The 20,970-nt window shown below is 67.5% G+C and overlaps 1 protein-coding gene across 3 annotated transcripts in view; it reads left to right on the forward strand.

Moving 5' to 3' along the window:
- Positions 1-10,123: 10,123 nt before the first annotated feature.
- Positions 10,124-20,970, forward strand: part of XYLB (xylulokinase) — a 117,379-nt gene continuing 106,532 nt past the window's right edge. For all 3 annotated transcript variants that reach the window (XR_007245824.1, XM_048511857.1, XM_048511858.1), the window contains exons 1-3: positions 10,124-10,248; positions 11,768-11,833; positions 14,348-14,420. Coding sequence is in view for 2 of the 3 variants with exons in the window: in XM_048511857.1 (XP_048367814.1) it covers positions 10,153-10,248; positions 11,768-11,833; positions 14,348-14,420 (235 nt within the window). In the remaining variant the exon portion in view is untranslated. The remainder of the gene's footprint in view (positions 10,249-11,767; positions 11,834-14,347; positions 14,421-20,970) is intronic.

Genomic DNA, 20,970 nt, shown 5'->3' on the forward strand with positions numbered 1-20,970 from the left:
CCCCCCCCCCCCCCCACCCCCCCCCCCCCCCACCCCCCCCCCCCCCCACCCCCCCCCCCCCCCACCCCCCCCCCCCCCCACCCCCCCCCCCCCCCACCCCCCCCCCCCCCCACCCCCCCCCCCCCCCACCCCCCCCCCCCCCCACCCCCCCCCCCCCCCACCCCCCCCCCCCCCCACCCCCCCCCCCCCCCACCCCCCCCCCCCCCCACCCCCCCCCCCCCCCACCCCCCCCCCCCCCCACCCCCCCCCCCCCCCACCCCCCCCCCCCCCCACCCCCCCCCCCCCCCACCCCCCCCCCCCCCCACCCCCCCCCCCCCCCACCCCCCCCCCCCCCCACCCCCCCCCCCCCCCACCCCCCCCCCCCCCCACCCCCCCCCCCCCCCACCCCCCCCCCCCCCCACCCCCCCCCCCCCCCACCCCCCCCCCCCCCCACCCCCCCCCCCCCCCACCCCCCCCCCCCCCCACCCCCCCCCCCCCCCACCCCCCCCCCCCCCCACCCCCCCCCCCCCCCACCCCCCCCCCCCCCCACCCCCCCCCCCCCCCACCCCCCCCCCCCCCCACCCCCCCCCCCCCCCACCCCCCCCCCCCCCCACCCCCCCCCCCCCCCACCCCCCCCCCCCCCCACCCCCCCCCCCCCCCACCCCCCCCCCCCCCCACCCCCCCCCCCCCCCACCCCCCCCCCCCCCCACCCCCCCCCCCCCCCACCCCCCCCCCCCCCCACCCCCCCCCCCCCCCACCCCCCCCCCCCCCCACCCCCCCCCCCCCCCACCCCCCCCCCCCCCCACCCCCCCCCCCCCCCACCCCCCCCCCCCCCCACCCCCCCCCCCCCCCACCCCCCCCCCCCCCCACCCCCCCCCCCCCCCACCCCCCCCCCCCCCCACCCCCCCCCCCCCCCACCCCCCCCCCCCCCCACCCCCCCCCCCCCCCACCCCCCCCCCCCCCCACCCCCCCCCCCCCCCACCCCCCCCCCCCCCCACCCCCCCCCCCCCCCACCCCCCCCCCCCCCCACCCCCCCCCCCCCCCACCCCCCCCCCCCCCCACCCCCCCCCCCCCCCACCCCCCCCCCCCCCCACCCCCCCCCCCCCCCACCCCCCCCCCCCCCCACCCCCCCCCCCCCCCACCCCCCCCCCCCCCCACCCCCCCCCCCCCCCACCCCCCCCCCCCCCCACCCCCCCCCCCCCCCACCCCCCCCCCCCCCCACCCCCCCCCCCCCCCACCCCCCCCCCCCCCCACCCCCCCCCCCCCCCACCCCCCCCCCCCCCCACCCCCCCCCCCCCCCACCCCCCCCCCCCCCCACCCCCCCCCCCCCCCACCCCCCCCCCCCCCCACCCCCCCCCCCCCCCACCCCCCCCCCCCCCCACCCCCCCCCCCCCCCACCCCCCCCCCCCCCCACCCCCCCCCCCCCCCACCCCCCCCCCCCCCCACCCCCCCCCCCCCCCACCCCCCCCCCCCCCCACCCCCCCCCCCCCCCACCCCCCCCCCCCCCCACCCCCCCCCCCCCCCACCCCCCCCCCCCCCCACCCCCCCCCCCCCCCACCCCCCCCCCCCCCCACCCCCCCCCCCCCCCACCCCCCCCCCCCCCCACCCCCCCCCCCCCCCACCCCCCCCCCCCCCCACCCCCCCCCCCCCCCACCCCCCCCCCCCCCCACCCCCCCCCCCCCCCACCCCCCCCCCCCCCCACCCCCCCCCCCCCCCACCCCCCCCCCCCCCCACCCCCCCCCCCCCCCACCCCCCCCCCCCCCCACCCCCCCCCCCCCCCACCCCCCCCCCCCCCCACCCCCCCCCCCCCCCACCCCCCCCCCCCCCCACCCCCCCCCCCCCCCACCCCCCCCCCCCCCCACCCCCCCCCCCCCCCACCCCCCCCCCCCCCCACCCCCCCCCCCCCCCACCCCCCCCCCCCCCCACCCCCCCCCCCCCCCACCCCCCCCCCCCCCCACCCCCCCCCCCCCCCACCCCCCCCCCCCCCCACCCCCCCCCCCCCCCACCCCCCCCCCCCCCCACCCCCCCCCCCCCCCACCCCCCCCCCCCCCCACCCCCCCCCCCCCCCACCCCCCCCCCCCCCCACCCCCCCCCCCCCCCACCCCCCCCCCCCCCCACCCCCCCCCCCCCCCACCCCCCCCCCCCCCCACCCCCCCCCCCCCCCACCCCCCCCCCCCCCCACCCCCCCCCCCCCCCACCCCCCCCCCCCCCCACCCCCCCCCCCCCCCACCCCCCCCCCCCCCCACCCCCCCCCCCCCCCACCCCCCCCCCCCCCCACCCCCCCCCCCCCCCACCCCCCCCCCCCCCCACCCCCCCCCCCCCCCACCCCCCCCCCCCCCCACCCCCCCCCCCCCCCACCCCCCCCCCCCCCCACCCCCCCCCCCCCCCACCCCCCCCCCCCCCCACCCCCCCCCCCCCCCACCCCCCCCCCCCCCCACCCCCCCCCCCCCCCACCCCCCCCCCCCCCCACCCCCCCCCCCCCCCACCCCCCCCCCCCCCCACCCCCCCCCCCCCCCACCCCCCCCCCCCCCCACCCCCCCCCCCCCCCACCCCCCCCCCCCCCCACCCCCCCCCCCCCCCACCCCCCCCCCCCCCCACCCCCCCCCCCCCCCACCCCCCCCCCCCCCCACCCCCCCCCCCCCCCACCCCCCCCCCCCCCCACCCCCCCCCCCCCCCACCCCCCCCCCCCCCCACCCCCCCCCCCCCCCACCCCCCCCCCCCCCCACCCCCCCCCCCCCCCACCCCCCCCCCCCCCCACCCCCCCCCCCCCCCACCCCCCCCCCCCCCCACCCCCCCCCCCCCCCACCCCCCCCCCCCCCCACCCCCCCCCCCCCCCACCCCCCCCCCCCCCCACCCCCCCCCCCCCCCACCCCCCCCCCCCCCCACCCCCCCCCCCCCCCACCCCCCCCCCCCCCCACCCCCCCCCCCCCCCACCCCCCCCCCCCCCCACCCCCCCCCCCCCCCACCCCCCCCCCCCCCCACCCCCCCCCCCCCCCACCCCCCCCCCCCCCCACCCCCCCCCCCCCCCACCCCCCCCCCCCCCCACCCCCCCCCCCCCCCACCCCCCCCCCCCCCCACCCCCCCCCCCCCCCACCCCCCCCCCCCCCCACCCCCCCCCCCCCCCACCCCCCCCCCCCCCCACCCCCCCCCCCCCCCACCCCCCCCCCCCCCCACCCCCCCCCCCCCCCACCCCCCCCCCCCCCCACCCCCCCCCCCCCCCACCCCCCCCCCCCCCCACCCCCCCCCCCCCCCACCCCCCCCCCCCCCCACCCCCCCCCCCCCCCACCCCCCCCCCCCCCCACCCCCCCCCCCCCCCACCCCCCCCCCCCCCCACCCCCCCCCCCCCCCACCCCCCCCCCCCCCCACCCCCCCCCCCCCCCACCCCCCCCCCCCCCCACCCCCCCCCCCCCCCACCCCCCCCCCCCCCCACCCCCCCCCCCCCCCACCCCCCCCCCCCCCCACCCCCCCCCCCCCCCACCCCCCCCCCCCCCCACCCCCCCCCCCCCCCACCCCCCCCCCCCCCCACCCCCCCCCCCCCCCACCCCCCCCCCCCCCCACCCCCCCCCCCCCCCACCCCCCCCCCCCCCCACCCCCCCCCCCCCCCACCCCCCCCCCCCCCCACCCCCCCCCCCCCCCACCCCCCCCCCCCCCCACCCCCCCCCCCCCCCACCCCCCCCCCCCCCCACCCCCCCCCCCCCCCACCCCCCCCCCCCCCCACCCCCCCCCCCCCCCACCCCCCCCCCCCCCCACCCCCCCCCCCCCCCACCCCCCCCCCCCCCCACCCCCCCCCCCCCCCACCCCCCCCCCCCCCCACCCCCCCCCCCCCCCACCCCCCCCCCCCCCCACCCCCCCCCCCCCCCACCCCCCCCCCCCCCCACCCCCCCCCCCCCCCACCCCCCCCCCCCCCCACCCCCCCCCCCCCCCACCCCCCCCCCCCCCCACCCCCCCCCCCCCCCACCCCCCCCCCCCCCCACCCCCCCCCCCCCCCACCCCCCCCCCCCCCCACCCCCCCCCCCCCCCACCCCCCCCCCCCCCCACCCCCCCCCCCCCCCACCCCCCCCCCCCCCCACCCCCCCCCCCCCCCACCCCCCCCCCCCCCCACCCCCCCCCCCCCCCACCCCCCCCCCCCCCCACCCCCCCCCCCCCCCACCCCCCCCCCCCCCCACCCCCCCCCCCCCCCACCCCCCCCCCCCCCCACCCCCCCCCCCCCCCACCCCCCCCCCCCCCCACCCCCCCCCCCCCCCACCCCCCCCCCCCCCCACCCCCCCCCCCCCCCACCCCCCCCCCCCCCCACCCCCCCCCCCCCCCACCCCCCCCCCCCCCCACCCCCCCCCCCCCCCACCCCCCCCCCCCCCCACCCCCCCCCCCCCCCACCCCCCCCCCCCCCCACCCCCCCCCCCCCCCACCCCCCCCCCCCCCCACCCCCCCCCCCCCCCACCCCCCCCCCCCCCCACCCCCCCCCCCCCCCACCCCCCCCCCCCCCCACCCCCCCCCCCCCCCACCCCCCCCCCCCCCCACCCCCCCCCCCCCCCACCCCCCCCCCCCCCCACCCCCCCCCCCCCCCACCCCCCCCCCCCCCCACCCCCCCCCCCCCCCACCCCCCCCCCCCCCCACCCCCCCCCCCCCCCACCCCCCCCCCCCCCCACCCCCCCCCCCCCCCACCCCCCCCCCCCCCCACCCCCCCCCCCCCCCACCCCCCCCCCCCCCCACCCCCCCCCCCCCCCACCCCCCCCCCCCCCCACCCCCCCCCCCCCCCACCCCCCCCCCCCCCCACCCCCCCCCCCCCCCACCCCCCCCCCCCCCCACCCCCCCCCCCCCCCACCCCCCCCCCCCCCCACCCCCCCCCCCCCCCACCCCCCCCCCCCCCCACCCCCCCCCCCCCCCACCCCCCCCCCCCCCCACCCCCCCCCCCCCCCACCCCCCCCCCCCCCCACCCCCCCCCCCCCCCACCCCCCCCCCCCCCCACCCCCCCCCCCCCCCACCCCCCCCCCCCCCCACCCCCCCCCCCCCCCACCCCCCCCCCCCCCCACCCCCCCCCCCCCCCACCCCCCCCCCCCCCCACCCCCCCCCCCCCCCACCCCCCCCCCCCCCCACCCCCCCCCCCCCCCACCCCCCCCCCCCCCCACCCCCCCCCCCCCCCACCCCCCCCCCCCCCCACCCCCCCCCCCCCCCACCCCCCCCCCCCCCCACCCCCCCCCCCCCCCACCCCCCCCCCCCCCCACCCCCCCCCCCCCCCACCCCCCCCCCCCCCCACCCCCCCCCCCCCCCACCCCCCCCCCCCCCCACCCCCCCCCCCCCCCACCCCCCCCCCCCCCCACCCCCCCCCCCCCCCACCCCCCCCCCCCCCCACCCCCCCCCCCCCCCACCCCCCCCCCCCCCCACCCCCCCCCCCCCCCACCCCCCCCCCCCCCCACCCCCCCCCCCCCCCACCCCCCCCCCCCCCCACCCCCCCCCCCCCCCACCCCCCCCCCCCCCCACCCCCCCCCCCCCCCACCCCCCCCCCCCCCCACCCCCCCCCCCCCCCACCCCCCCCCCCCCCCACCCCCCCCCCCCCCCACCCCCCCCCCCCCCCACCCCCCCCCCCCCCCACCCCCCCCCCCCCCCACCCCCCCCCCCCCCCACCCCCCCCCCCCCCCACCCCCCCCCCCCCCCACCCCCCCCCCCCCCCACCCCCCCCCCCCCCCACCCCCCCCCCCCCCCACCCCCCCCCCCCCCCACCCCCCCCCCCCCCCACCCCCCCCCCCCCCCACCCCCCCCCCCCCCCACCCCCCCCCCCCCCCACCCCCCCCCCCCCCCACCCCCCCCCCCCCCCACCCCCCCCCCCCCCCACCCCCCCCCCCCCCCACCCCCCCCCCCCCCCACCCCCCCCCCCCCCCACCCCCCCCCCCCCCCACCCCCCCCCCCCCCCACCCCCCCCCCCCCCCACCCCCCCCCCCCCCCACCCCCCCCCCCCCCCACCCCCCCCCCCCCCCACCCCCCCCCCCCCCCACCCCCCCCCCCCCCCACCCCCCCCCCCCCCCACCCCCCCCCCCCCCCACCCCCCCCCCCCCCCACCCCCCCCCCCCCCCACCCCCCCCCCCCCCCACCCCCCCCCCCCCCCACCCCCCCCCCCCCCCACCCCCCCCCCCCCCCACCCCCCCCCCCCCCCACCCCCCCCCCCCCCCACCCCCCCCCCCCCCCACCCCCCCCCCCCCCCACCCCCCCCCCCCCCCACCCCCCCCCCCCCCCACCCCCCCCCCCCCCCACCCCCCCCCCCCCCCACCCCCCCCCCCCCCCACCCCCCCCCCCCCCCACCCCCCCCCCCCCCCACCCCCCCCCCCCCCCACCCCCCCCCCCCCCCACCCCCCCCCCCCCCCACCCCCCCCCCCCCCCACCCCCCCCCCCCCCCACCCCCCCCCCCCCCCACCCCCCCCCCCCCCCACCCCCCCCCCCCCCCACCCCCCCCCCCCCCCACCCCCCCCCCCCCCCACCCCCCCCCCCCCCCACCCCCCCCCCCCCCCACCCCCCCCCCCCCCCACCCCCCCCCCCCCCCACCCCCCCCCCCCCCCACCCCCCCCCCCCCCCACCCCCCCCCCCCCCCACCCCCCCCCCCCCCCACCCCCCCCCCCCCCCACCCCCCCCCCCCCCCACCCCCCCCCCCCCCCACCCCCCCCCCCCCCCACCCCCCCCCCCCCCCACCCCCCCCCCCCCCCACCCCCCCCCCCCCCCACCCCCCCCCCCCCCCACCCCCCCCCCCCCCCACCCCCCCCCCCCCCCACCCCCCCCCCCCCCCACCCCCCCCCCCCCCCACCCCCCCCCCCCCCCACCCCCCCCCCCCCCCACCCCCCCCCCCCCCCACCCCCCCCCCCCCCCACCCCCCCCCCCCCCCACCCCCCCCCCCCCCCACCCCCCCCCCCCCCCACCCCCCCCCCCCCCCACCCCCCCCCCCCCCCACCCCCCCCCCCCCCCACCCCCCCCCCCCCCCACCCCCCCCCCCCCCCACCCCCCCCCCCCCCCACCCCCCCCCCCCCCCACCCCCCCCCCCCCCCACCCCCCCCCCCCCCCACCCCCCCCCCCCCCCACCCCCCCCCCCCCCCACCCCCCCCCCCCCCCACCCCCCCCCCCCCCCACCCCCCCCCCCCCCCACCCCCCCCCCCCCCCACCCCCCCCCCCCCCCACCCCCCCCCCCCCCCACCCCCCCCCCCCCCCACCCCCCCCCCCCCCCACCCCCCCCCCCCCCCACCCCCCCCCCCCCCCACCCCCCCCCCCCCCCACCCCCCCCCCCCCCCACCCCCCCCCCCCCCCACCCCCCCCCCCCCCCACCCCCCCCCCCCCCCACCCCCCCCCCCCCCCACCCCCCCCCCCCCCCACCCCCCCCCCCCCCCACCCCCCCCCCCCCCCACCCCCCCCCCCCCCCACCCCCCCCCCCCCCCACCCCCCCCCCCCCCCACCCCCCCCCCCCCCCACCCCCCCCCCCCCCCACCCCCCCCCCCCCCCACCCCCCCCCCCCCCCACCCCCCCCCCCCCCCACCCCCCCCCCCCCCCACCCCCCCCCCCCCCCACCCCCCCCCCCCCCCACCCCCCCCCCCCCCCACCCCCCCCCCCCCCCACCCCCCCCCCCCCCCACCCCCCCCCCCCCCCACCCCCCCCCCCCCCCACCCCCCCCCCCCCCCACCCCCCCCCCCCCCCACCCCCCCCCCCCCCCACCCCCCCCCCCCCCCACCCCCCCCCCCCCCCACCCCCCCCCCCCCCCACCCCCCCCCCCCCCCACCCCCCCCCCCCCCCACCCCCCCCCCCCCCCACCCCCCCCCCCCCCCACCCCCCCCCCCCCCCACCCCCCCCCCCCCCCACCCCCCCCCCCCCCCACCCCCCCCCCCCCCCACCCCCCCCCCCCCCCACCCCCCCCCCCCCCCACCCCCCCCCCCCCCCACCCCCCCCCCCCCCCACCCCCCCCCCCCCCCACCCCCCCCCCCCCCCACCCCCCCCCCCCCCCACCCCCCCCCCCCCCCACCCCCCCCCCCCCCCACCCCCCCCCCCCCCCACCCCCCCCCCCCCCCACCCCCCCCCCCCCCCACCCCCCCCCCCCCCCACCCCCCCCCCCCCCCACCCCCCCCCCCCCCCACCCCCCCCCCCCCCCACCCCCCCCCCCCCCCACCCCCCCCCCCCCCCACCCCCCCCCCCCCCCACCCCCCCCCCCCCCCACCCCCCCCCCCCCCCACCCCCCCCCCCCCCCACCCCCCCCCCCCCCCACCCCCCCCCCCCCCCACCCCCCCCCCCCCCCACCCCCCCCCCCCCCCACCCCCCCCCCCCCCCACCCCCCCCCCCCCCCACCCCCCCCCCCCCCCACCCCCCCCCCCCCCCACCCCCCCCCCCCCCCACCCCCCCCCCCCCCCACCCCCCCCCCCCCCCACCCCCCCCCCCCCCCACCCCCCCCCCCCCCCACCCCCCCCCCCCCCCACCCCCCCCCCCCCCCACCCCCCCCCCCCCCCACCCCCCCCCCCCCCCACCCCCCCCCCCCCCCACCCCCCCCCCCCCCCACCCCCCCCCCCCCCCACCCCCCCCCCCCCCCACCCCCCCCCCCCCCCACCCCCCCCCCCCCCCACCCCCCCCCCCCCCCACCCCCCCCCCCCCCCACCCCCCCCCCCCCCCACCCCCCCCCCCCCCCACCCCCCCCCCCCCCCACCCCCCCCCCCCCCCACCCCCCCCCCCCCCCACCCCCCCCCCCCCCCACCCCCCCCCCCCCCCACCCCCCCCCCCCCCCACCCCCCCCCCCCCCCACCCCCCCCCCCCCCCACCCCCCCCCCCCCCCACCCCCCCCCCCCCCCACCCCCCCCCCCCCCCACCCCCCCCCCCCCCCACCCCCCCCCCCCCCCACCCCCCCCCCCCCCCACCCCCCCCCCCCCCCACCCCCCCCCCCCCCCACCCCCCCCCCCCCCCACCCCCCCCCCCCCCCACCCCCCCCCCCCCCCACCCCCCCCCCCCCCCACCCCCCCCCCCCCCCACCCCCCCCCCCCCCCACCCCCCCCCCCCCCCACCCCCCCCCCCCCCCACCCCCCCCCCCCCCCACCCCCCCCCCATGGGAATTGTAGTCCATAACATCTGGAGTGCCAAAGCTTCGCCACCACTGCTCTATGACATCACATCTTGGGGAGCTGTTTCCTTTCCCCCTGCCCTGCCCACAAATCTCCAGGGATTTCCCAACCTGGAGTTGGAATCCCTACCCTTGGGGTCAGGATCAGGATCTCCGTAAGACGGTGACCATGTTTTCCATGCAGCCTTTCCCAAGAAAACTGGGCAATTGGCAAACGATTCCATGACCTCTTCACTGCATGCCAGACTGTGCGTGGATATTCACAATCTGTATCCTTCACACGTGAAGTTCACATTTATCACACTCAAGTCTGCACTTCACCCTTCCAGCAAAGAGATTAGAGCAGTGTACTTGATGCAGCTCCCCCATTTATCCTGCAAAACCTCCGTGAAGCAGGGTGAACGGGGGAGGGAGCTCCATGTCTCAGTAGGTCTTGCTTTCCTAGACCAACGGTGCCATCCTAAGCCCAGTCATACCCTTTTAAGCCCATCGATCTCTTTGGGTGTTATGGTGCTTCGGATGGCACTAGAAGCCCAGTGTTCTGATGTGACTCCGAATTGATGACGTGTGTGTGTATGTATGCTTCCTTCTCTGTATACACTGGCAAAATGGGGCGTGTGTGTGCATGTGTGATTCTCTTTTGGAGTCTGGCAACTCTTGCTTCAGTTCTTGCAACTTCATGTGGTGGGGGAAAGCAATCATCGCGGCCTCTTTTAATCTCCTTCCCATTGCCTGAGCCAGAGGATGACAGAAATCCTGATGCCCAAGTACAAAATGCTTACGTGTGCCTTAAAATATAACTACTCCTTAACATAGGCCCCTTCCGTACACGCAAAATAATGCGTTTTCAAACCACTTTCACAACTGTTTGCAAGTGGATTTTGCTATTCCGCACAGCTTCAAAGAGAACTGAAAGCAGTTTGAAAGTGCATTATTCTGCATGTGCAGAATGAGCCATAGAGAAGAGCGTTGTTCCATTGTTCCTAAGGCACTGTGTTTTCTAGCACAAATCTGTGCGGTGTTGACACCCTCTTTCTGGCATTGTTTCTCGCCTTTCCTTCCCCACATAGTCTTGCTTTTCCATCAACAACAGCCCTGTTTGGATGGATTCCAGCACCAAGGACCAGTGCTGCTCTCTAGAATCAGCTGTTGGAAGTGCTCAGAAACTGGCAGACATCACGGGATCACGGGCCTATGAGGTGAGGAAAAAAATTTAAAGATTTCAGTTAGCCGCATCACAGCTTGTGAACCTCCTTAGTCCACCTGTGGAAGTTAAGAGGCTCATAGTGCAAGCCTGTGCTGAGAGGGCCTGTGTAGGGTTGTGGGTTGAACTCGAGCCCCGAGTTCAAATCCCTATTCTACCACAAAGCTCAGGGGGTGAGTCATTGAACCGACTGACCTCACAGGGTTGTTGTGGGATGAAAGGGAGAGAAGGGAACGCTCACATGCCATACGTATTAAAACAACCTAATTTTAAAAATGCCCTGTCCATGTGCGTGTGAAGAATGGCTTCAGTCCTTCCTATACTCTCCTCCTTGAGATCTAAGTTAGAGCAAAGGGAAAGGAATATGGGCTCTTCATTGAAGAGGCAGGAATATCCCAGGTTTGAACCTGTGTGGTTAATAGGTCTGGTGCCTCCAGCCACTCTGGAGAGTAGAGCTACTTTTGATCTTGAAAGCAGAGAAAAAGAAAACTCTTGTGATATTTTCACATATGGGGAGGGGCTGTGCTTCAGCCAGTAGCACAGTTCAGTCCCTGACATCTCCATCCGCTTTCCGTCCTCTGCACCACTTGTGTATGTATTCATTTGTCACAGTATTCTGTAGCTCAGTATGGCGTGCCTCAAGTCACTTTGTAATATAATGATACTTAGCATCATCTGAAAGTTCGCAAAGAATTTTGCAACTTCATTGCGGTAATCCATACAACAGTCAAGTATGTTAGACCAGTGCTGTTACGGAAAGAAGAGGAGGAGTTTGGATTTATAGCCCACCTTTCTCTCCTGTAAGGAGACTCAAGGTGGCTTACAAGCTCCTTTTCCTTCCTCTCCCCACAACAGACACCTGGTGAGGTAGGTGGGGCTGAGAGAGTTCAGAGAGAACTGTGACTAGCCCAAGGTCACCCAGCAGGAATGTAGGAGTGTGGGAACACAACTGGTTCACCAGATTAGCCTCCGCCACTCAGGTGGAGGAGTAGGGAATCAAACCCGGTTCTCCAGATTAGAATCCACCTGCTCTTAACCACAACACCACGCTGGCTCTGACCAGACCGGACAGGAAAGTTTGAGAGGAGGATTTTCAAAGGCTATCCCGCGAACTTGCCATATATTTCCTTGCTCAATTATGTAGCATGGGTGACTGTAATCTGTTGGGAACCTGGAGATGGCTCCTGCTTCATGCCAGGGTCTGTCTAAGTTAAGAGGCTCATTCATCCCCTTGATTCGTCACCTCTGGTGGAAATGGAAATTGTGGCTAGGAATGCTCTTTCTGCAGCCTTCCCCCCCACCCCCCACCCCGCCCAGGGTCCTCAAAATCCTCATAATGAGTCAATGCGTTATAGTCTGCTTAATGCCTGCCGCAACCGAACAACAACTTTTCATCATGCATCAAACCAATTAAATATCCAAAGTGCAACGTGCTGAACTCATTACGCCAAGTTAATGATTATTGACTCCATCTCGAGTTTTGTGTTCCTAAGCACCGGCTTGTCTTCTCTCAGCGTTTTACAGGAAACCAGATAGCGAAGATTTACAGCCAGAACCCCGAGGTCTACGCGCAGACTGAGGTTGGCGACTCTCTGACTTGTTTATTGGGAAGCGCAACGAGTTTTGGTTTTGTATTTTGGAAGAGAAACTTCCTGCAAATATTTGTGCAAATCTCTGTCTAAATAAAGCACAGATTTTTTTTTAAAAAAAACAAAGTTACACGGGGTGGATGCAGCGTTGTTTAGTAAGAGCCACAACCAAGACATCCATCATGGCAACCTTGGCCACAGACTCACCCACATGGTCAAAAAAGGCTTTGGGCTGCGTGCCAGGAACGATGTAACTATATTCCAGGGTGTAACCCTCTGCCCAGTCTAGAGAAGGCATTTTTTTTCTTTTGTAAGGGCAGTTTGACATCCATCAGAGAGAGGAGACTGCAGTGTGAAATACTAAATTAGAATTCATAAAGAAGTTTGATGCTGTTCTCCCAAGGGTTAACAAAGGATCCGGGATTCCTTGGCCATTGCTGGCATCACAGCCCAAACCAGTTCCTGGGAGTAGCCAGGGGTGGCACTGCTGCTGTCTCCAGAAGGCTTCCAGATGGCGTGAGGAGGTGGTTAGAAGATGAAGAAAAGCCCTGTTGTCCGGAAGCCCTCCATAGGGCTTAATGGGGGTATGCCATCCGAAAGTGTGGTGTAACTCCGAGCTGCAGCCCTAAACCCCAAGGGGAAGCTGGCTAAAGTTTGCTCCAACCCTGGCATTGCTATGCGGCGGCTTGGCCAGACCTAGGGACACCCAGGCGATTGACAGGCAGCCTGTTCTCCCTTGGAAAGCAAGTCAGAGTGGATGTTGGGGATTTATAATGAATCACAAGCAGGACAGTTGCTGCACCCCGAATGTCTCCCTGGAGAGGGTTTAAACACTGTATTTGCAAATATATGTGATGGCACTTTGCACACACATTGTGTATTTTTCAAACTGTGCATGCAGCTTCACCCATACACTCAATGCTGCTTACAATACCATCTGCGGCAGGCTAGACAACTGGCCCCCTACCTCTCCCGCTCTGATCTGGTCACAGTGATCCATGCCACGGTCACCTCTAGGTTAGACTACTGTAACTCGCTCTACGTGGGCTTACCTTTGGCCATGATCCGGAAATTGAAGCTCGTGCAAAATGCGGCAGCCAGGTTGCTGACGGGAACATCTATTAGGGACCGGATTACTCCGGTCCTGTACCAACTACACTGGCTGCCGATCGTTACCAGGTCATGTTTAAAGTTTTGGTTTTGACCTTTAAAGCTATTCATGGCCTTGGACCAACATGTATCCTCACAGGACGTCGTCTCTCCCTATATCAGCCCTGCTAGGCCCCTCACGCTCCTCGGAGGAGGCGGACCTTCTGGTGATCCCTGGCCCCAAAGTGGTCCGGCTGGCCTCCACAAGGGCCAGAGGCTTTAAGCCTGGCCCCAACCTGGTGGAACAGGCTCCCAGGTGAGATCAGGGCCCTGCGGGACTTACAGAGTTTCCGCAGGGCCTGTAAAACGGACCTGTTCCGCCAGGCATTTGGCCAGCCGGGATAACACCACATTTCTGTGACAAATATCTGGCCTCCGTGGGTACAAGAATGGGGAAGGGGAAACAATTTTAATCGCCGTTTGAATTTTTATAATTTATATATGGTTTTAACTGGGATGAATGCGGAGTGGATTTTAACTGTTTTATATACTTGATAGACCCCGCCCTGAGCCCTTCGGGGAAGGGCGGTATAGAAATTCAATAAAATAAATAAATAAATAAATAAATAAATAAAAGTCACCATCAATTAAAAGGCAAGCAACTATGATATCCCAACTAGATATGGAACTCCATTTAAAATATTGGTATGGATTAGAACAATTCCACTTTCATAAACCACTTTTGCTTGCCCATCCGACACGACCAACAGTATATAAGCAAAATTCTTCAAATGTATTGTCCAAGGCTTTCGCGACCAGAATGAACTGGCTGTTGTGGGTTTTCTGGGTTATGCGACTGCGATCTGGTAGTTTTTGCTCCTAAGGTTTCACAGAGAAACGCACGTTACTGTGACATGCCTCCAAAGCTGCGGGCAAAACGTTAGGAACAAAAACTACCAGATCACGGTCGCACGGCCCAAAAACCCCACAAAAGCCATTCCGTAAATTTCCCTGAAAGGGGTTGCTTTGTACAGAGTGTGAAAAATCACTGCGAATTGTGCTGTGCAGACATCCACAAGTTGAGTGGGTCTGCGCAGAGGGTGGATCTGTTCTGTGTTATGATGCGCTTGAATGGATTTCTCAACTCATTTCCATATTTGTTTCTTTTCGCTTGCACTGTGCCTCAGTTTCTTTGACACTGTATTGCACTTGTACACTCAGAGGCATGATCAGTGCATGTTAAGTACATCTTAAGTCCCAATTGATTTCAGCTGGAGGCCTTATGCATGTGGCTCCTTTAAATCAATGGGATTTAACAAAAGGCTTAATTTTTTGCTTGATTGTGCCCTTGATCTGCAGATAAATTGTAGTGAATGTATTTGAAATTCACTTTCTCATTTTCCTTTTCTTCTCCAGAGGATCTCCTTGGTCAGCAGCTTTGCGGCCTCGCTGTTTCTTGGGGCTTACGCTCGCATTGATTACAGTGACGGTAAGCGTCTTACGCTGTGTAAAAGTGAGCTCAGCCCAACCATAGAAGCTTGGGTTGGGGGAATGAAAGAAAAGGAAGTGATCTGTACACTGTCCTGTTTATTTCCTGTGGCACAGAGAAGCCAGTCTCGTTCTGGAAGAGTGAAATGAGTCAACCAAGAGCCAATTTGCCCAAGCCAGTCAATCATCAGCACTGAATTTTGGAGCCTGGTTTCAAACTCAGCCAGGGACTGTTTGGGCAGCCTTAGGCAAATTTCAGTCTCTAATAGTCAGACAAATTGCAGTGTTCTCAGCTCTCAGAGAGCTTCTTTATGCCCTGATGGGGAACTGTGTGGATAACCCATCCATATACATATGACCCTCAACACGTCAGGAAAACAGTGAACATGAACATTTGCCTTATACTGGATCAGACCCTTGGTACTTCAGAGTCAATATTGTCTACTGAGACTGGCAGCAGCTGTCCAGTGTTTCAGGCAGTGGTCTTTCTCCTTTCAACTGGCGGTGCCAGGGGTTGAACCGGGAACCCTTTGCATACCAAGTGGATGCTCTAGCACTGCGCCATAGTGAGGAGGCTGAAGTTCCTTCTTGCGCTTGTTCCAAAGTGTCAATCCAAATCAGGGCCCTGCATGCTTGGGAAATGCTCTCTCACCTGATGTCCGATGGCCTCAATTAGTCAGGTGAACCTGGGGCCTAAGAGGTGGACAGCGCTATGCTAACCTACAGACAGCAGGATGTGGTGCCCGTGTGGCGCTGCCCCGCCTCCTCCAAGAAGGCTTTCCAGCTGTGCAGGGAGCTTGGAAAAGACCCAGAACCCCCGACACTGATGAAGAGCCCCTTAGGGTTTACAGGACAAGTCTGAGGGCTGGGGATCCGCACTCCTGGCCCTCATCTCCTTCAGGAACTAATTGATGTCAGCTCCGCTTCCAGGAATGTCCTGGCCCGCCCCACCCCCATTGGTGTCAGAGTGGGACGCCACCGCAGATGCACCAGTCCACAGCCCAGACTTCCAGGTTCTGCAGCAGTGGGGCTGTGAGGCAGGCAGCTGCTGGCGTGTTTTGCCCTCTCTGCCTGGGTATGGGTCCTGTAGAGGGCAAATGCACCTAGAACCTTTTTGCCCTCCCCACTTTGGATGGGGCTGTACAACTTGCAATATGTAGTCTAACCCTTACAGCAGGGGTGTCCAACTCTGCTGCTTCAGATGTTCATGGACTACAATCCCCACCAGCCCCAGCTGGCATGGTCAATTTGGCAGGGGTGTCTAACTCTGGCGCTTCAGATGTTCATGGACTACAACTCCCATCAGCCCCTGCTGGCACGGTCAATTTGGCAGGGGTTGGCCATGCCAATTAGCCATGCCAGCAGGGGCTGATGGGAATTATAGTCCATGGACATCTGAAGCGCCAGAGTTGGACACCTCTGCCTTGGAGGCTCTCTAAAACACCTCCCCTTTTCTTCCTTCTGCAGTTTCCCCTAACGTCTCTTAATAACCTGCAGAAGAGTTAAATATCACAAATATTAGCCATAGCTATGAACATCCAGGAGTTGTTAGGTTTCAAACCCTGGTTGATATTTTGGTTAAGAGGGATCATCGGTCGTATTAGATGTGGTTAAGGTTGATACCAATATGGTACTTAACCATGGTTGAGATGGGGAGATGTACACCGGAGAGCGACAGAAAGGAGAGACTCAGAGGAGGGGGCCTGTGCTCTCTGAACCCTGATGGAAGAGATTTCCAGGGTTGCATCTGCACTTGTCAGAGATGGAAAGGATTGGGGCCCCATGTTACTACAGCCGACATGTGAGTAATTGAAAGCAGCCTCCATGTGGTGGGTATGGTGTCTGACAGCTACTTGCATTTTGCTGGGCCTCTTTGTTCCTTTATATTACTTTTTACTTGTGAATATAAAGGAAGCCACACATTTTGCAAATCATCTTCAGGCAAAATAAAGTTGTTTACCTTTCCCCATTTTTGCTAAGGTTATAACGTTTGGGGGGTGTTGAGTTGTTTAGCCTTCCAGTAAGAAAGTACATGGAACTCCGGCAGAAAATGTGTGCGTTTTAGAGAACAAAATGCAGAACTGAGTTCAGCCTTTTTTTTTTTTTTTAAAAAAGGCTAATTCCAGGAGGTGATAATCTCTTCCTGTAAAATGCCTTGCACTTTTGTTGATTGATTTTTTTAAAATGCCGAAAAGCTATATTAGAATGATAAATTATTTCCATTTATTCTGTGTGGGTTTTTTTTAAGTAAGATACTCTCGACACTAAGCAAGTTAAATGCCTCATTTGATGCACTGTCCTCTTCAAATGTGACCCCTTATGCACACTTTTAAAATGGCAGCCTCTTTCCCCAATGGGGGAAGGGGATACAGTTGCCCTATCCGGTGGATTCACTGAAACTGGGCCCGTGCCAGCATGAATATAAGAGGTTGCTACATGCTAAGGAGTATACTACACGAATCACCTGACACGTGTTGGGCCACGGATACGTGACTGAACTCACAGTCTGATATACGTTGGAGGGATTAACCTGAAAAAGTGCTCGTTCGCTCAGTTCTCTGAAGGAGTTCTGTGAAGGAGGAGATAAGAGCTGCCCGTTGTTTCCCTCTTGAATGGATTTTACGAGGGAAGAGGCAACGAGAGACGCTTTTCACCACAGAACCGGGGTGAAAAGGCCGCTCCCACTGTTTCCGCTGGCACACTGGGAAAGGGGGAAACGGGAAGCTCCTTCTCCACCCTTGAAACTCTGAGAGAATGAGCACATTTTAAGGGGAGTTCCCCCAGTGTATATCTGACTGTGTGGTTACCTAGTGCATTGTGTAACCGTGCCCAAGGTCAGCCCTATAGTCTGCCTAATTCAGATTTGGCAGTAGCTCTCTCAGCGTAAAGTTCGAAGCAAGGTCTTTCTCACCACCGGCTTACTGAGATCCATTAACAAGTTTGCCAGGGACTGTCTTCTCCATCCATAGCTCATGCTCTACTGCCGAAGTGTCCGTCTGTCACATTTTATATCACCCTTCCTCTGAGTAGCTCTGGCCAGATTTCCCTTTCATGGGATCTCCACAGCACCCCTGTGTGAAGTAGATCAGACTGAGATAGCCTGGCTCAAAGTAGCCCAGTGAACGTCATGGGTTTGAGCCTGGTTCTCCCCAGTCCAGCTCTCTCGGCAGTGCGTTACAGTGGCTGCCCAGAGGTGGGATCCAGCAGGTTCTCACAGGTTCCCAAGAGTAGGTTACTAATTATTTGTGTGTGCCAAGAGGGGGTTACTAATGGGTGATTTTGCCACGTGATTTTTGCCTTAGTTACGCCCTTCCTCTCAGCAGTAGCGCGCAAAACTTGAAGCAGTCTAGCAGGAGGTGCACCGGCGTGCATGGGAGCCTGTGCCTGCATGCATTTGTTTCCCGCCCAAGGACCGGCGCAGCGGCTGCGCCCTTGCCACAGCCCCACCCAGGAATGCCCTGCCCCGGAATGCCTAGCCACGCCCTTGTTGTGCCCCGCCCAGCCCCATTGGCGCTACGCCAGAGTTTGAATCCCACCACCATGGGAACCTGTTACGAAAGTGTTTGGATCCCACCACTGTGGCTGCCTACATGCCACTGGGGCCATGCTTCTTCTTTGATAAGATCTGAGTAATTTATTGATTTCCCCAAGCATTGTTATGTCAGTGAAGATCTTCTGATCTCAGAAAGTAAGCAAAGTCAGTATTTGGATGGGGGAACCACCAAGAAAGACTTTGCAAAGGAACAAACTTGCACTCTGCTTCTCACTTGCCTTGAAAGCTCCTTCCTGGGATCACCATAAGTCGATCTATGGTTACCAATCTTGATCCTCCTTGATCTGAGATTGCAAATGCCTTAGCAGACCAGGTGCTCAGGAGCAGCAGCAGCAGAAGGCCATTGCTTTCACATCCTGCATGTGAGCCAAAGGCATCTGGTGGGCCACTGCGAGTAGCAGAGTTCTGGACTGGATGGACTCTGGTCTGATCCAGCAGGCTCTTTCTTATGTTCTTACGTCTGTTGTGATTTGACAGCAAATGCATACGTACATAAGCAACTTTGTAGGTTAAGCTGACAGACAGTTTTTTGCACACGGCTACACTATGATCTTTGTGGCTGAATATGGATTTGAACCTGTTGCAACACTGTCTCTGTCATTTTGATTTGCTGCCTTCCAGAAGAAGCAAACTTTCCTTAAGTATACATTCTTAACTGCACTTTCCTCAAGTATACATTCTTAACTTCTTTGAAAAATCTGCTGGTTGGATTTACCTTTATTCCACAGATGTCAAACTCATGGCGGCCCTCCAGATGTCATGGACTACAGTTCCCACCATCCCCTGCCAGCATGATGCTGGCAGGGGATGATGGGAACTGTAGTCCATAACACCGGGGGGGGGGGCGTGAGTTTGACACCTATGCTTTATTCAGATCACTGGGACCATTGAGAGTCAACCAGTCTCCATTCTGTTCTGCATTGTGCTAGGAGCAAGCTGACGGCTCCAACTCTAGCCCTTCAGAAATGTTTGTATTCTACTTCAGTCTTCGGTGCCTCCCACACAGTTCCTTTCACATGGTGGGACTGCGCCTGCAAAGGCCTGCAAACGGAAAAAAGTCTCAAGCTTCCATCCTAGAGGGCCCCCTTCCCATTGGCTCTGCCCCAAGGATGTTCTCTCCAATGATCACGTGTCCAGCAGCAGAGTGTCCCCATCCCCGTTTCTTCTTCGCCTCAATGGAAATTTATTATTATTATTATTATTACTTAAATTTTTTAAACCGCCCCATCCCCGAAGGGCTCTGGGCGGTGTACAACACAAAAATATGAATACAGTTAAATAAATTACTAAAACCATTAAAACAGCGATAGCAGTAAAAGAGGCGTCCGCCAACCCCAATTTTAAAATTCTCCCCGGGAAAAGAGAGGGGGAGGTGGCCATAACAGAGATTCTGTGAGAGTGTATTTCTCTTTTTAGTGCAGTTTGGCACTCTGTACTAATGAGGATAATTCCCACATCTGCCTCGCAGCGCTTTGGGGCACTGTTTTACAGTTTTATTTTTTCCCATCCCTAGTTAATGTTGCGTTAACGTTTGTACAATCCCTATAAAAATCCCAGCTGCAGTCCTGGGCCACCTTGAGCAGCTGATTGATCGTGCTTTGCAAGTGAGCTACTGTATCTTCCCCATCCGCTTATTGACCTTCTCTATTCATCCAGGCATTGAAACCACTTTTCATCCAAGCATTGACCTCTCTTTTCATCCATCATTGACCGTGACCTAAAAGGGACAGGGCCCTCCGTGGCTGCTTTTGCCCCTATACAGAGCTGCAGGCCACAGAACTGTGAAGTGACTGAATGCCTCCTGTTGTCAATATCCTTGAGATGGGGCCGGTTCTTCAGATTGTTCCTTAGAGCACATTGTAATGAAAGCAGCTCTTTCTTTCCTTTTTTACACTTCTATCTCAGACAATATCTCTGCATACCAGTACCGAAAGGTGATGAATCTGAGCCCCAAGAATGCATAAGAACATAAGAACATAAGAACAAGCCAGCTGGATCAGACCAGAGTCCATCTAGTCCAGCTCTCTGCTACTCGCAGTGGCCCACCAGGTGCCTTTGGGAGCTCACGTGCAGGATGTGAAAGCAATGGCCTTCTGCGGCTGTTGCTCCCGAGCACCTGGACTGTTAAGGCATTTGCAATCTCAGATCAAAGAGGATCAAGATTGGTAGCCACAAATCGACTTCTCCTCCATAAATCTGTCCAAGCCCTTTTTAAAGCTATCCAGGTGAGTGGCCATCACCACCTCCTGTGGCAGCATATTCCAAACACCAATCACACGTTGCGTGAAGAAGTGTTTCCTTTTATTAGTCCTAATTCTTCCCCCCAGCATTTTCAATGTATGCCCCCTGGTTCTGCGAAGAGTTATCTGCCCCCCCCCCCAATTTGTTCATTACTTGTTTGCTTAATTATTGCCCCAATGTATTGTCAAAGGCTTCCATGGCTGGAATCATCTGGCTGTTGTGGTTTTCTGGGCTGTGTGGCCATGATCTGCTAGTTTTTGCTCCTAACATTTTGCCCATGTCTGTGGCTGGTACCGGGTCAATGCCACCGCTTTCCAAATGACTCGCTAGTTTAACTAGTCAATTAAACACCATTTGGAGCGGCTCTGCCTCCATTTGGAGGCGGCAACCATGGGAAGTTCCCCCTCCAAATGGTGTTTTACCAGACCGACACCCGTGATTTCAGCCCATGCAGAATCCACCTTGGAGGTGAATGAGTTAAACTAGACAGGAGGCTGGAGGTCTGTATATATTGCTCTTGGCACCGGGACTTATAGTTTTTTGTTTCTTCAGCACAGCACTTAAGATTACTTAGTTCAGTTTAGCTTAGATGTTAGTTTCATAGGTATTTCACAATTTGTTCAGTTCCTTTGCTTCAGTGTTCTGGCTAATGATTACTACACATACAGGGTCCTAGTACTGGCTGGGTAATATTCTACTGTACCCTCACACAGCCCTCACAGTTTGGTAAAACCCTCAAAACAAAACATGAACTCTT

The sequence above is a fragment of the Sphaerodactylus townsendi genome, linkage group LG11, assembly GCF_021028975.2.
Source record: "Sphaerodactylus townsendi isolate TG3544 linkage group LG11, MPM_Stown_v2.3, whole genome shotgun sequence".
NCBI lineage: Eukaryota > Metazoa > Chordata > Lepidosauria > Squamata > Sphaerodactylidae > Sphaerodactylus > Sphaerodactylus townsendi.